Here is a 15243-nt window from a genome sequence, read left to right as displayed (position 1 = left end):
ACAGCTCGGGCAGGTACACAAGGATTGGGGAAGAGAGGGGCAGCATCTGCAAATTTTCATGCAAGAGGCGTAATATGGGATATTTGCATCCAAGACTATACCTTGTCATAGTGCCCAAGTTTGCACCAGCTCACCAGAAAAAAATTAATGAATCTACATTTAAATTTTACAAAGGATTGTAACAATCAGCTACAAGATCAAATTTACTGGGTGTTGCCACTGCACATTTGACAACTAAACTCAAGATCATAAAATGAAAATTAGGACCTCAGAATGAAAGTACTGTAGGAAGCCTTGTGCAGAAATAGGATTAGCTCCTATTCCAGAAATTGATGATTAACAAGAAATCATAACCGCTGTAGATAAGGACAGCTTCAATTTTTACCAATGTACTAATATCTAACTTCCATTTTTACCAAATGGAAAACAAGGAAAGTTCCCGAAATTTGGGTTAATCCCACAACACATGTCTAATCAAGACTTGGCATAAAGGTTCTTGGAAGGAGATTAAACAAACACTAGTCCATAGGCAATTTTCAGTTGCATGAAACAACTTCTCAGCTCACATAAAACAGCCTTAAGTGGGGTTCAAGTGTGATAATATTTATATGAATTAAATTGATGCTTACTGAAATGTAGACCAGCTAATTTTTCTGGTGTGAGTGTTCATTTTCACTGATGGCAAAGCATAAATGTGCTATAAAATGTAGGAACAGTCTTAAGCAGCCTTGAAAAAGTCTCTATATTGCTTAAATTCTCTCAACCCTACTTCTTTATGAAGTATATATACATTCAGAGACTGTAAGAAGTTTTCAGCTTGACCATATTTCTACAGCTAATTGGATTTTATGAGCTAGTCCCTACAGAACCTTTAAAAATGTGCCACGAAATCTGCACTGTACTGCCAAAGAATTTGAGGAGCACTTGTTAGAACAGTAAATACGAAGGTAAGGTAAGTATAGCAGTTAACATGTCATATTACACAGACACTTCCATTGTCATTTGGGTGTGCATGTCCCAACACGCGTAAGTACCACTAATTTATCAGGAAATAATTTTATAAAGCAGGATGGAACAATTTGTTAACTACAACAATATTTTCAAACAAAAAATAAATTATTAAACCACACGTTAAAGCAAGAAAAATGGAAATGTAAAGTTTAGCATATTCATTAGCAATTAAGAGGAAAAAAACATCCTGAATAGTCCAGGAAGGCCAAAGTATTCAAATAATTCAGCAAGGCTCTGTTGAAATGAATTTCTTATTTATTAAAAAGACAACACATTCTCAAGAGAGCATCTTCTGCAATGAAATAATTTAGTTTCTTCATACAGACACATCATACACAATGTTAACAACCATGAAAAACAATACAAAATGTTTTCAAATTTAACAAGTAGAAAAATATAACTAGTATATATGGCAATTGTGAATCTAATACTGTACAGAAGTATTTATGGATTTTACAAATAAATTATACTTTAAATGCCCTTTTTAATTTTTCTAACTGTACACTGGAACATAGGTTCTGAAGCTTACCACTAACTCGCCACAAATGAGTGCCAGTCAAATGTCCTGCCCACAAGCTCAAAAAATTTCTTGTTGGGTTCATGGAAATATTCATGCAGTTTCTCGAGTAACCGGGTATCTACTTGTGGGTGTGCTCGTCCTTTTGACTCATGTAAACAGCGCTCTCTACCACTGTCCCTTAGGCAGTAGAAGCCTTTAGTTTTATTGAAATAAAAGTTTGAAGCATTTATCTGTGGTGATAACTTCAAAAATCTTTCTACCTTTTCTATTTCTGGGAAGGGATCTTTGATCAATTTATCCCCATCTACAATGTGGATATGATCAAGAGGAAAATACTTCAGCCAGTTCTGCATGTGAATGTAGTACAAGCTTCTGTTTATTGCCTTGTAGTCCACATTGAGTTCACCATCTTTAATCAGGAATTGTTCGATGGATGGATACGGCTTGTGCTTCTGCATGTGATTGTAGAACACTTGGGTGTAATCTGATAGTACTCTTTCACTTGGGTCTCTTAAAATAAGGAGTAGTCTCATTGACTGGTTCATGTTATAAACTCTTTCAGGCACTTTAGGTGATGTGAAATATGCTGGAGTTTTTTCCACGGTGATCTGATGGGGATAAGAGAATGGCATTTGATTAATATACCACTGCAATCCATTTCTGTAATGATCTTCCCAGTCAAAGAAGTGAACTTCACTTTCTGCTGCTGCAATATCTGGATGGAGACTCAACATCTCTAACAAAGCTCTTGTTCCACCTTTTCTCACTCCAATAATAATAGTCTGTGGCAGCTGTTGACATGATCCATTAGAATGAATGTTTTCCTTCAAGTCATTTTTCTGAGATGTTTTCTTTAAAAGCTCTCTCTGAACAGACTGAGAAGAAGTCTCAGCATTTGAATTTATAGCTGGTCTGGAAGGCACTATCTGAGGCTGAACAATAAGCAACACAGCTCCCAGCAGAAAAGCTGCCATGACAGAAGTTCTTAGTCTGGGTTTCACTCAAGCAGGTAATTGGGCATAGAGTGATTTCCACCGAGAACAACCTTTAAAAGTTGTTTTTGTTTTGCTGAGTGAATGTGTATTTCTCAAGCAGAAACTTCGCTGAAAGAGGGAAAAGAAAAAGCAGATTATTTTATATTCAGACATATCACTACTAAAGTCACACTGCAAATATCTTCTGCTTTTCACAACTGAACAAACTTTAGTTTTCCCAACTCTAGCCTCATAGATATTTTGGTGTAAATAAACGTTTTAAAAAACAGGCATAACAATGCCATGAGAAAATGATTTCCAGTCATCAGGAGATATAAACACTATGAATCTTTCTCTTGCACTCAAGATTCATCCAGAATGTTATTATTTTAACCTACAAGAAGAGGTTTATCTTAGAAACAGAGCATATAAAAGGAAAAGTTGTGAACTGGACAAAAAGAGCATTCTTAAAAAGGGGGGACTTGTAGGATATCTGGGTATTACAGCATCCCAAAGAACCATGTGACAGCAATCTTAGAAGTCAAGCCTCCTGGGAAAAAGGTTTATGCTACATAGGTAGAGCTGCCCAAGCACGACAAAGCAGCATTCTCCTGGGAAGAAGTTAGGAAGAGCTCTGGGTGAATAGAAGACCAAGGAAAAGTTGATCTTCTGTGTCATTTTGTAGTGAAGTTAACTTTTGCTTTGTGCTTAGGGTTTCTAAGGATAAAGTAAGTGGTATGCATGCTGGGCCCATAAAAAGGTAAGATAATGAAACCATAGACTACAGTATGACTGAATCAACATAACACTAAAAGAGTTGTAGTTCCAGTCTTGATCCTCAGGAAAGAAAACGCACAATGGGTACTTCTGTAGGTCATTTTGAGAGTTAGCCAGCAAGCTTTTGTGATGTAAAGAACTAACTTTAGACTTTGTCAAAAGACTACTAAATACCACCCCTGAACACCATTTAAAGGTCAGGGTGTTTTTAATGCAGTGTTTGAAGTGAAATTGTAATAGCCTCACACGCAGTTTAGCTGTTAGATTGTCACATTGTGAGCAGGCTGTGTACACAAGCTCCCTGAATTAAGATGCCTTTCAAAAACTTTATACCCTCAGTGAAGGGCTGGTGTATGACTTTGGTATGGTCTAACTCCATTTAGAAGTAAAAGCCACGATGGCTGAGCACTTGACTGCTTTGCCTTAGTAGGTTACTGTAATTATGAATTTAAGCTTGGAACAGCATGTACTGTACCTGCTAACAAGGGCTGAAATATGAAATTACATATGAACAACCTGAGGAAATGCAAGGGTTAGGTTTTGGAAATTCTCCAGAGAATCTGAAAAGAAACTAATGACTTTTCCACAATAAGCTAAGTCCCAGTGCAACAAGGACTAATGATGTGTTTCTAAGGGATCTAAAGTTCTGTTTGATAGCTTTGCATTTACAGAGGTCATGACTCCATCCTGAATGGAGCAGGTCTGCTTCCTGATGTTTGCTACTGATTATCGCTTCTGTGCTTTCCCTTTTTTCATTTTTAAAGGGCTACAAGACAGCAATATTGTTAGGAAACAGAAATCAAAGCTGGGAAGAGAGGGAAGTAAAGTGTCATGAGAGATGGGAAGTCAAAAGAATGCCTCCCTCTATGCCTACAGGCTTTGAGCTCGTGGGCATGCCCTCTCTCAGGCAGGTCATGCCCTGGGCTGCTCTGTGATGTCTCATGTAAGGCAACTTTGCAGAGAAATTTGTTATTTTTCCATTCTTGGCCACTGCTTTCTCTGGCTGTAAGTCATTTGGCTGCCGTTGTTAGTCTTCTGCTCTCTTTCCCCGTCCTCACCATTTCTGTTAATCTTTCTCAGCTTAATCTACTTCAGTTTTAACTAGAAACAGTCTTGATAGCCTCACACTGTGGATGTTGGTGGGGGGAGACACTGGGGGACAGGAAATTCGATACAGGTAAATTCATGGTGGATGTCCCCACTGAGCTGTGCTGCGACCATATTCAGCAGCAATGGGAGCAAACAACACAGCACCAGCCAGATTGGATCAGTGACTGATGGGCAGCTCAGTACATAAGAACAACAAAACATAAACTCTTGCTGAATTTTAAGGTCACAGATTAAAGGAATAGCCACTTACTTCAGAGTATATTTTAAGTCACCAGCTCCATAAATAGCAGGCCTGAGTTGTTGTCTTAACACCTTATTGGAAAAGCATAATAGGATTCCAGGGGAGAACAGGTTGAACTGTCTTGAAAGGAGTTACATTAAAGCCTTATGGAGGGAACTCTTATTTTTTAAAAGTCAGACTGAAATGTGCTATTGTAAGCTCTGTGATAGACTGTATCTGGAGAGATTAATTTTTAGCTGCTGGCCTCAGATATTAGTGAAGACACATTTCTGGGTTAGTGGGTTTTGTTTGTTTGTTTGTTTTTGTTGTTCTTGGCGGGTTTTTTGGGGGGGGGGCGGGGGGGGTTGTTGGTTTGGTTTTGGTGGTTTTTTTTTTATAATGAACTATATATATCAATTCATTAGGAGTCTTAATTTATAATTCCTAGTTTGCATACTACTCAGTTTCCTACTTTTTTATTCAAGCCTTCCTGTGGCTGAGTACAGCACAGGAACTTTTGGAGAAAAGACACAGCAAGGTGTCTCTTAGCTGTAGCCTGTCTCTTGTTTTGGCCAGCATAGCTCTTTGAAATCAGACTCGTGGGATATTGCAGGTGTGGTACCTGGGGCCTCATCTCAGACAGCTTTTTGAGCCTCAGTGGAGCCCCGTCTCAGTGTCTTCCCATTCTTAACTCAAACACTTTTTCGGTGGAGAGCTTTTTCTAAATAAACAAAAGCAACTGTTTTCTTTTGCAGCATGAAACCTCAGAATAACAGGGGAATATCTTCTGTTTCAGACATACAGAATTTCACTGTTCCTCCCCAGCTATTTGCTTAGGTGCACATATTCCACTGCAGAACACTGTTCCAGTATCTGTATCATTTACTTTATGCAGTCACAATGAACCATATTAGTAATTATGCCATTTAAAGTATCTTTATGCTATTATTGTTTTGTCTGCAAGCAATAAAGCTTTGTCTGCCTTTTCTTTCCATTCTGTTTTGTTTCTCCCAAACTGTACAGGCTTGATATCTGGATCAATTATTTTGTTGTGGTAGACTAATGCAACACAATGGACATGAGCGTGCCTCTAAATTCAGCACAAAACATATGTTGTGTGGGCAAAGTGGTCTCCAGGAATAAAGCAGCATATAAATTGGTTGTCATTCAGCTTTCATCTCTTATGTCCTCTTTAACGTTTTATGTAGATCTGTAGCTTGGTGTCTAGAATTACAGCAGTTTATATAAAAGGATGCAAACATATAGCTTTATAATTTGTGGGTCTGAAAAACTCTTTCAGCAATAATAAGCATGCACTAAGGAGTTTATAGCAGCCACTCTGCCAAATTACTTTTCTGCTTTAAGAATTCTCTTCACTGCATCCACAAATCACGCAGAGCATATATGACTTCATGACTATGTATTCCAGATTAGTACAAAAAATTTCATTGGCAGTCATTACTATTGCCTTTGCTACAAGTAAACGAGCAAGTTGTAAAACAAACACAGTTTATGTTAAATGGTGCTTTGACAATTATACCAAGACTTTTTGAAAAGTCTGATTGCTTTTGCTTAATCTTTTCTTCAGCTTTCCCCAAATAATTAGTGAAATGTCCTATCCTGTTTATTCAACAAGATTTCATGCGGACTTTGCCAATCAAATCAGTTTTTATGATTCAAATCTCTTCAATAGTAATAGTAACTTGGAAATAAATGGAAGCTCTTCTCAGCAAATGCAGTATGAGGGCCACAGCTGCCATATTTAATTGACTTTTAAGCATATTACAGTGTTCTTTGAAACACATATTATGACTTTTGACTATTTCTTGCCATACTATCAAGGTATTTCAATGCCTCAGTATATTGATCCTCACTCAATGACATTGCCTAAACTACTTAGATTATGTATACTTTTTAGTTTAATATCCATTTAAAAAAAAAAAAGGTAGTTTTTGCTGGACTGATAACTTCATTTTTGCTGGGAATGGAATGGGATTAGATTTAGCTCTGAACTTTCATAAGAACCTCCAAGTTAGCTGTCCAAGTGGGTAGAAGGGAAAATAAAGAGTGTCTACAGGGCAGTCAGTAAGCATCAGGTAGAGTCTGCTGGCAGATTTGACAGCAACTTCCCAAAAAAAGGGCACAGCAACACACAGAGGTTTACTGGAGCTAATGGGACACAGTTACCAGGACAGTAATAGGAGAGGGAGGATTACATCCTTTCCATAAGCATGAAGGTGACTCCACCTTCGTCAAACAGAAGTTGTTTTTATGATTCTCTCGGGACTGTGGATGAACAGGCTAAGTTTCAAATGTCCTCACTTTCTCTCCTTGCAGAACTGAAGCCTTTCACTGGAAAGATGTTTACCCAGGCATCTAAAAAAAACAGATTCTGGCCTGAATGAAACCCATAGTTCAGTTACTAAAGTTTGTCTGTAGAGGGAGATTAGAGTTGAAAATCTAAGACATTCTGTTCATATAAAGTATATTTAGTTTTGCAGATGTGATAGAACCTCAGGACAGTTTGTGGACTGTATTTTCCCTTGCACATATTTCAGCACTCAGTACTGCAAAATATAAGACTAACATTGGTGGTTAAAAGTAGCTGTGCAGTACAACCCACACATCTGCTATGCTGGCTTCTCTTATCGGAAAAGCAAAATTCCCTTAACTGCGCTAACCAGCTCTACAAAAAACTTTCTAAACTGATGAACAGTCAGTGATCTGAACATTTGTATTCGGTGATGTATTTAAAAAACTTGAACTAGATCAATTGCAGTGTACTTGAAATTCTTCAATAACTCATTGATATGAACAGTATAAATTCCTTTCCACTAAGAATAGACTGTGTCCACCATAGGACATATTCCTTAGTTGTTTATATGAGCTCATCAAGTGCCACTTTGTATCCTGTTAACATAAAACTCCCCAGTACAGCTATCACTTAAAACTCAATCAAGAGCAGGAAAGGCTTTCTTTTTTAAATTTAACTTAATTTATGAAACGTGTTTTTTCTCAGAAATATATCCTGCATTTTGCTATTTTTAAATATTAATCTGCCTCACAATACCCTCTTCATGAAGAAACACCTTCTCTACTACCTCCCCATATGTGTTTTTTAATCACATTTAACACAAGTTTTAAAAAGCATGTCAATGAAATACTTGAATTCTAGTTTCCTGTAATTAACTACAAGTAATTGCCTACATTAGTGAGTGCTACAGAGACAAGTATAATAAATTAAATAGAACTACATACTACTGAAACCGTAGATCTCTAGGGGCATAAACTATTGATCACCTCATGATATATAAAAAAAAGCCATTTGGGCATTAAGAGGAGACATAAAATAATTGAGTGTATGAACCTGTCTTACAGTGCCTAGATGATACTGTCTAGGTACATTTCCCAAATTATATTAAAACTTCTGCACAGCCAGTAGAGATTAAACCATGGCTTTAACTTTTATAGTCAGCATGTTAAGAAATCTAATCATAATTTCAGTTCTATTAGGATGATATATTGTCTATGAGCTCTAAGACTTCAAAACTTCGAGACTTTTAAAGTGTATTTCTGGTCAGAGGAACTTCATGAGCTGAGAAAGGTTGACTTGGTAGGAAGTATTTTTGGCTGAAATCTGCTGTATTTCTGCACCTGCTGTGATAAATACAGTTTATGCAAATTAGCTAGGCCACCAGTTCATGACTTCTAAAGAAGGAGTTCAGCTCCAGTGTGAGCAATAAGGTAGCAAATTTATAACAGACTGTGGTTATATATAATATTCACTCTATTTCTTGAGGTCAGAAGGGACCATTTCAGTCTTTCATGCCAAGAGATCATAAAAATTTTTAGAAGAGAGAATACCCTAGATTTCAGAGAACCTCATGCAGGTAAAAATAAAATGGGACATTACAGCAGAATAAAAATAAACTTGAAAAGCTCAGGATGCACAGAATTTTTTGTACTGAATGCTAATATGGAATCCCCTTACCAACTTCTAGTAATTTTTTTAACAACTGTCAAGATTCATTTTTTTTCATAAAGTGGGTACACTCTACCACTGCCTTCTCTGTCCCCCCATAAACCCAAATGCTCAATTCAAAATCCAGAAGCTACTCGCCACCCCACTTTCCAAGCAAAATGGGTCACATTCTAATTAGGAAGCAGAAATCTACTGCACAGTTAATAGAGTTGCTTCCTAATTCATCACAGCTATCCTCAAGAAAACAACCTGTGTGAAAGGATGGTTCTGTCCAGTCTGGCTCCCTTTCTGTACAAAGGTTCACCTTAACTGGATGTATTAAAATAGGGAACACAGCAGACTAAGCAATTCCATTCTCATTTCCCCTGCCAAGCAATTTCTCACCACTCTCTGTAGCTGTGGGCTCTGTATCAAATACTAATAAGATATTTAAAACAACAAAAACAAAACAAATAAAAAAAACCCCAAACCTCCAAATAATCTTTTGGTTCATATTCCAAGTAGATTTCTGTGTCTTCCACTCTCCTGCCTTCAGAATAATACTGGAGCACAGTACATACTAGTGAGGTCATCATTGTATTAGACTTAGCTAAACCAATCAATTTACTAAGCGAAGCACTACACAGTGACCTGGAGAGAACCCTCATGCTCTGGAGTGACAAGTGAGATGACCCAGCAGGATCTCCCATCTTGGACTGCCTTAGCATATTACAGTTTTCTTTTTCTTATTATCAAACTTGTAATGGAAATCCGTCAGCTTTAACATATTTTTCAACTCTGATAGCTTATAAGCTATGGGTTCTAGAGGGAAGGGAGAGATCCCAGGCTAGTCAGGCTAATAAAAACATTCTTGGTTTCCTCTAATGAAAAGCAGAAGAGTTGTATGAATATGTATATATTATACCCACTGTTTTTCTGTAATGTCTGCGTAAGCATATGGCTAGTTCAGAATAACACAGGTAGTATCCTGACAAAGGGAGGGACACAGATGGGAACTTGGCAGTCCTGGGGTTGGAATTTGCTCTGTCAAATTAGTGTCTCTCCCCTGCAGTAGCTAGCTTTGCTTCAGATGCATAGTCTTGCTGCTGACCTACCAGAGGCATTGGTTTGGCTATGCACTGTCAAACATCTCTGCATTTTCCGAATAGGGAAAAACCCAAAACGGGGTATTGAAAGGGTGGATGTGCAAGACATAGCTGAAGTTGATGTCAGTGACTGTGCTCTTACTGAAAGATTCTCATTTCTGAGCAATGTGGGAAATGCACTTGTTAGAGAGTGCAAGAAATGCTAGCAGATGCAAATTGTAACAGTTATTACATTTATATTTACAAAATAAGTTTGATAGCCAGACAGTACACGGGCACTCACCAAACTGAACCTGTTCTACTCATGTTCACTTGCCATATATACTGCAGAGGCTCTCAGTGGGAATGGGCAATGAGTGGATCTCTCATGCCAGAAAGATGCTCCCTGCAGACATTCCATCCCCATGCCATTCAAGCATGAGGATTTCTAGAACTTCTCAGATATTTCTGCCCACCCCAGTATCCAAAGAGGAACAGTCTTGAAACAGGGAAAGCCCTCAACCTACTGCACTAACATAGAGAGGAAGGAGAATCATATACTTTAATTCGCAGTCAACTGAGGTGATTGAATTGCCTGTACTTAGCTGTGTGCCCTTTCCTGATCTTTCGACCGTCTGGCTGAAAGACGAGACCAAATCAGAACTCTTCCAGTCGGGGTCTGCCACGGCTCCCTTCTGCATCCTTTTGCCCCCAAAAGATTTGACCTGCACGCACACATTTATCCCTGGAAAGCACACTGAGAACTGCAGTAAGCAAGCCTTCCCTGTACTATTCTAGGAAGCCAGTCCTTCAAGACAGAAATGAGCAGGAGTTAAGGTTGTACCCTCCGGACCAACCCCCAAAGACCGCTCTCCCTGCAGCCCTAAGCAGCTCGCCAGGTTCCAGTTCAGCACGCTGCATCCAGCCGGCTCCAGCATACAGCGTGGGAACGATCAAAGATGCTCAGCGGACCTTTTGCAAGTGTTCTCCTGTCAGGTAGGAGCCCTGTACTCTGGCACCCCGCTTCGACAGCCCTGTCATTGTGCCCTTACGTGTGCCTGTCATTTAGCCACAGGGGAAAGATGATGAAAAAGCGCCCCAGGGGCCACACCTGGCCAGGTAATGCCAGAGGTAATTCCGGCCGCCTTGCTTTTTCTCCCCTCCTTTCTCTCCTTTCCCCTCCAGCTGCCTCCCAGACAGCACTGCTTCCCAGAGTCTGTCTCGGCGAGTACAGAGGGCGCGGGGCAGCGCCGCGGGTCCCTCCCGGTGCGGCTCACTGGCACCGCACGGCCGGGCGGCCGCGCTCCCCAGCCCCGCAGCGGCGCCGTGCGGCGCTCGCCTCCCGCGGCCGCGGGGCTCCCACCTGCCGCCAGCAGGTGCCGGGCGGGCGGCAGCGCCCCGTGACAGCGCCTGTGCACCCCCGGCGATCCACGATCGCCCCGGCACCCGCTTCCACCCCGAAAACTTCCCGCTCTGCGCAGGGCAGCACCCGGCGCGCCGATCCCTCCCCAGCTCGTCACTCACCGCCGGGGCGCGGGGCCGTGGGGCAGCGCTCGCCCCGCTGTTCCATGGGCGCCCGCAGGTGCCGGCGGAGCCGGGGGAAGCGCGCCCGGCAGCGGCGAGCGGCGGAGCGAGCCGAGGACCGATGGAGCGCCCGCTGCCGCCGCGTCGCCCGCCCGGCAGCGCCGCAGCCGGAGCCCGGTGCCTGGCGCCGGCCCGTTTGTACCGCCCCGCCCCGCCCCGCCCCGCGACACCGAGAGACCCCGCCCGCCCGCGGCTCTGAGCCCTGCCCGCTGCGGGCACCGCCGGGTGCGGGCGGTGGGTCGGTGGGGTGGGCAGCATCGTCGCGTGTCTGTGCCTGTGTGCACACCCGTGTATGTGCCGACATAGTAGTTTGCCCAAATAATATCACAGGCTTTGGGAAACAAATATCTATCCGCAGAAAGCACCCCCAGTGTCCCCCCTCCCCTCCATCCCCACATCATCCCGAGTTGGAAGGGACCCGCAAGGATCAAGGAGTTCCAACTTCTTCGATTGCCTCCTTCCTGTACCTACAAAAATAACACCCACGAGAGGTCGCGTGAATAACAGAGTGATAGCACTTGTATTTACTTCTTCTCCTTCTTGTTTATTTTCTTGGGACTTTACAAGGTGGCTTTGATTTCTTTTTTTTTTTCATTTTCCCTGAAATCCTTTCTGTTGATGAATTTAGGATGGATGTTTAGAATGACAGAAATGCTGCTTCATAAGAGCAGTGGGGAAAAGGCCTTCTGGGGATTTAAGTCATAGGGTTAATTTATTGAAATAGGTCTGTATTTGCCATGAACTGAAATGTGGTTTTTTTAAGATAAAATGCATTAAAACCAGAATTAACATACCACATCCATTATTTCAACAGCCAAACCCTTGAAATTTACTGTGAGTAAAATGCAGGCCCAAACAACTAAAAAAAAAAAAAAAAAAAAAAAAAAAGAAAAGAAAAAAGACTGATGAGGGAATTAATATCTCAGTTGATTTTGATCAGTTCCATACAGTCTGACTGATCTGACAAAGTATTTTCAAAGAAGATCAATTAGCACTGATTGTACACAGGTCTTAGCGTTGTTTGCCTGAAGAGGTAACTTCTGTTTCAAACTTTTACTTCTTTTCTATAGCTTTACTTCTCTAAATTTGCTTGGAAAGAATAGTTGCTTGTACATGAGCTTGCTTTGAGAGCTGCTGTTCTCCAATGGCACATGCTTACATTGATTTAGGGTTTGATGTTTCAATTTCCATCTGCATTGGTGGAGCTGTTTGCAAAAGCATTGCAGGACTGGGCTCTCACTGTACAAGTACACCAGCCAGATATTTTCCATCCTTCTACTAAAAACTGTTTCTGTGGCTGCTGTGTGGGGACTGGGAGGTTGGTGGGAGCTGGATCTAATTAACTTTGAATGGTCTCTTTAAATAAGCAGTGGATGAGAAAGGCTTAAATCACCTCTCTAATCTTTGACAGGACATTGGTTAATATTCCTGCTGAAAGCAGACTAATGGGAGGTTTGCAGGATACTATAAAATCGTGGAATCAAAGAATGGCTTGGGTTGGAAGGAAGCTTAAAGACCATCCAGTTCCAACATCCCTGACATGGGCTGGGACAACATTTGCCAAAACAGGCTGTTCAGAGCCCCATCCAACCTGGCCTTGAACATATCCAAGGATTGGCACCCACAACTTCTCTGGCTAACCTGTTCCCGTGCCTCACCATCCTCACAGTAAAGAATTTATTCATGATATCTAATCTGAACCCACTCTCACTTACTTTGAAACCATTCCGACACATCCTGTCACTACACACTCTTGTAAATAGCCTCTCTCTTGTAGGCTCCCTTCAGGTACTGGAAGGCCGAAATTAGGCCACCCTAAAGCCTCCTCTTTTCCAGGCTGAACAAACTCAGTTCTCTCAGGAGAACTTTTCTCACAGGAAACGTGATTAATCCCTCTAATCATCTTGTTGGTCCTCATATGGACTCGCTCCAACAGGTCCATGTCTTTCCTGTGCTGAGTAGTCCAGGGCTGGACACAATACTCCAGATAGGGTCTCACCAGAGGGAAGCAGAGAGGCAGAATCACCTCTGTTGACCTGCTGGCCATCCTTCTTTTGATACAACCCGTAATTATGGTTAGCTTTCTGGGCTGCAAGCCCGTATTGTCAGCTCATGTCCAGCCTCTCATCCACCATCTCATCCTCTCAAACCCCAAGTCCTTCTTGGCTGGGCTGCTCTTGCTCTTCATCCCCTTTATTGATATTGGGGGTTGCCTTGCCCCAGGTCTTGTTAAATGCTATGAGATTCCCACGGGCCCACTTCTTGAGCTTGTCCAGGTCACTCCGGATGACATCCCATCCTTCAGGTGTGTCAACTGCATTGGTTGGCTTGGTGTCATCTGCAAACATGCACTGAACCCCTTCATCTGCGTCATTAGTGAAGATATTAAATAACACTGATCTCCATACAGATCCCTGAGGGACACCACCTGTCACTGATGTCCAATAGGACTCTGAGCCATTGATGACTACACTCTGGATGCGACTGTCCAACCAATTCCTTTTCCACCAAATAGTCCACCCACCAAAACCATCTCTCTCCAATCTAGCAAGAAGGATGTTGTGGCAGTCCATGTCAAAGGCTTTACAGAAGTACAGATAAAGGGCATCTGTAACCCTTCCCTTGTTCATTGATGTAGTCACTCCATCATAGAAGGCTACTAGGTTGGTCAGGCAGGATTTGCCCTTAATGAAGCTGCGATGACTGTTTTGAACCAGTTCCCTGTTCTCCATGTGTCTTAGCACAGTTTCTAGGAGGAACTATTCCGTGATCTTCCCAGGAACAGAGGTGAGGCTGATAGGTCAGTAGTTCCTGGGGTCCTCCTTTGTACTTTTCTAAAAGATGGGTGCAATATTTCCCCTTTTCCAGTCAGCTGGGACTTCACCTGGATGCCACAACTTTTCAAGTATGATGGATAGTGGCTTGGCAATTACATCAGCCAATTCCCTCAGCGCTCTGGGATGCATCACATCAGGTCCCAGAGAGTTGTGTATGCTCGGGTTCTTCAGGTGGTCATGAACCTGATCTATACTTACAATGGGAAGGCCTTTGCTCCTCCAGTCCCCACCCTGCTGTCCATCCACTTGAGAAGTGTGGGAAGAGCAGTTGCCATTGACAACTGAGACAAAAATTGGTTGAGTACCTCAGCTTTCTCCTCATCTGTTGTTAAGAGTTTAACAGCATTATTTATCAGGTGGGTACACCTTCTTTGACCTCTTCAGCGGGGGTACATCTTCTTTGACCATTGGGTGTGAATTGCTCACTGTTCATTTACTCCTTGGGTGCAGGGCTCTGGAAATGTCAGGTCACAGTTACTTACTGCACCAAAAAACAGCTTAGTGCACTAATGCCATGCAAAAATGTTCATATTGTATATTATCTTAAATCCTTTTCCTTCAGCCTTGGCCTCGCTGATATTATAAGAGGAGCCAAAGCAATCAATTATGGAACTCTGTTTTCTAATCATGACTTCTATTGAGGGAAGTGGAACAAAATGCTATGTTTGTTTAAGTATCACCAGCAATTTCAAATGGATTATAGGAAGTAGGTGTGTGTGTGGAGTTATTTTGTTTACAACTGTTTGCCTGCCTCCAGCCTCGAATAGGCATACTTTTTCATGGCTAAATTAATTAGTTAAATAAATATGTAATAGAATGTCTAAGGAATGAAAAGTATTCAATTATGTTTTAAAAGGAGTATCTCTAAATCAAATCTTGTATAAGGTTTTCAAGAAACAAATGCAACTACTTAAGGAAAAATAGGATGGTATAACAATAAATGTATTTTATTTTATATTTTGCGTATTTAATATTTAAAATGTTTCCTATATTTAAGACTACTATATCATTTCAATGTAATTTTTTTAGCACCAATAGAAATACGCAAATACTTTACTTTTAATTTTTTAAGATAGAAATAGAACATTACACGAGTGTTTACTAAAAAACCCCAAACAATAGTAGTCTTTTTGCTTTGCATTTTAAAACCTTCATGTATGTTTT

The 15243-nt window shown here is 41.2% G+C and overlaps 1 protein-coding gene across 1 annotated transcript; it reads right to left on the bottom strand.

Annotated features, from left to right (window-relative positions):
* Positions 1-1248: 1248 nt before the first annotated feature.
* Positions 1249-11324, bottom strand: HS3ST1 (heparan sulfate-glucosamine 3-sulfotransferase 1). The gene is made up of 2 exons (XM_064653225.1): positions 11183-11324; positions 1249-2634 (listed from the first exon to the last, which is right to left on the bottom strand). The coding sequence occupies exon 2, from the start codon at positions 2503-2505 to the stop codon at positions 1543-1545; it is 963 nt and encodes a 320-aa protein (XP_064509295.1). The 5' UTR covers positions 2506-2634; positions 11183-11324; the 3' UTR covers positions 1249-1542.
* Positions 11325-15243: the final 3919 nt, after the last annotated feature.

The sequence above is a fragment of the Pseudopipra pipra genome, chromosome 4, assembly GCF_036250125.1.
Source record: "Pseudopipra pipra isolate bDixPip1 chromosome 4, bDixPip1.hap1, whole genome shotgun sequence".
Classification (NCBI taxonomy): Eukaryota; Metazoa; Chordata; class Aves; order Passeriformes; family Pipridae; genus Pseudopipra; species Pseudopipra pipra.
Note: the sequence above shows the minus strand (reverse complement) of the source record. Positions and strands in the feature narration are given on the sequence as shown.